Source organism: Penaeus monodon, chromosome 31, assembly GCF_015228065.2.
Source record: "Penaeus monodon isolate SGIC_2016 chromosome 31, NSTDA_Pmon_1, whole genome shotgun sequence".
Taxonomy (NCBI): Eukaryota; Metazoa; Arthropoda; class Malacostraca; order Decapoda; family Penaeidae; genus Penaeus; species Penaeus monodon.
Genome location: NC_051416.1, coordinates 4,071,371 through 4,072,205, shown reverse-complemented (window position 1 = coordinate 4,072,205; position 835 = coordinate 4,071,371). Strand labels below are relative to the sequence as shown.

At 34.6% G+C, this 835-nt stretch overlaps 1 protein-coding gene across 1 annotated transcript in view; it reads left to right on the top strand.

The window, feature by feature from the left end:
• Positions 1–835, top strand: part of LOC119593000 (PDZ domain-containing protein GIPC1-like) — a gene marked incomplete in the record, with an annotated part of 35,662 nt that overhangs the window by 32,017 nt on the left and 2,810 nt on the right. The window contains 2 exon segments of the mRNA XM_037941889.1: positions 212–321; positions 583–664. Coding sequence (XP_037797817.1) covers positions 212–321; positions 583–664 — 192 coding nt within the window.

Genomic DNA, 835 nt, shown 5'->3' with positions numbered 1-835 from the left:
CTAAATATTATCATTCATAAATTATATACTCACCTTGCTTTCTCAACTCACTCCTACTCCACCTTCCAGTCTCTCACAATTCTTGCAGTTTCTCTTAACATCTTAACAACTGAAAAGGAGTTATTAAAAGCAACATCATTATCATAACACTCACTTGTAATAACTGCACTATATAAGGGATCATTTTACGCATTGTAGCTTTGTCTTGCAGCTAACATTGGGCCAAGATCTGACCCTCGTTCCGGTAGCAAGAAGGGCTATGGCAGTGGAAAGCAAACACTCCGCTTCAAAGCAAATGGTCAAGCGGAGGTTGAGGATGCGGTGAGTGAATATATTATGGGAAAGTATACAGTATTTAAGATGACGGGAACGATTAGGTATTAGAGTACCTTGACATATTTAGGCGAGGTCTGGGTTTTTTTTTTTTATTTCAAAAGAGGAAAATTGCAGTGGCTTTGTTTTAAATTCAAAGCACACAGTGTAACTTAATGTTTTCTTGTCTGTATTACATGATTTGATAACAATTTCTTTTCACATGCATCCATAACCATAATATGGCTAATCAAACATTTCCTTTTGCAGCCTGATGATTTATCAACATATGCTGTTGAAAAAATCAACTCACTTCTTGAAGGATTTATGGGCATAAACGACAATGATTTAGGTATGTATATTATTCTAAAATTAACTGTGTGAAAAGGATTAATTAAAGGTTGGAGAGCTGTTTGTTTTTCAGGCAAACTTAGTCATCTGTTAGGAAATCTGTAATTCTGATTTTTTCTTGAATCATGAGAATATTTTTTTTCTTGGTCCATCTGGAAGATGTAGAGTAATA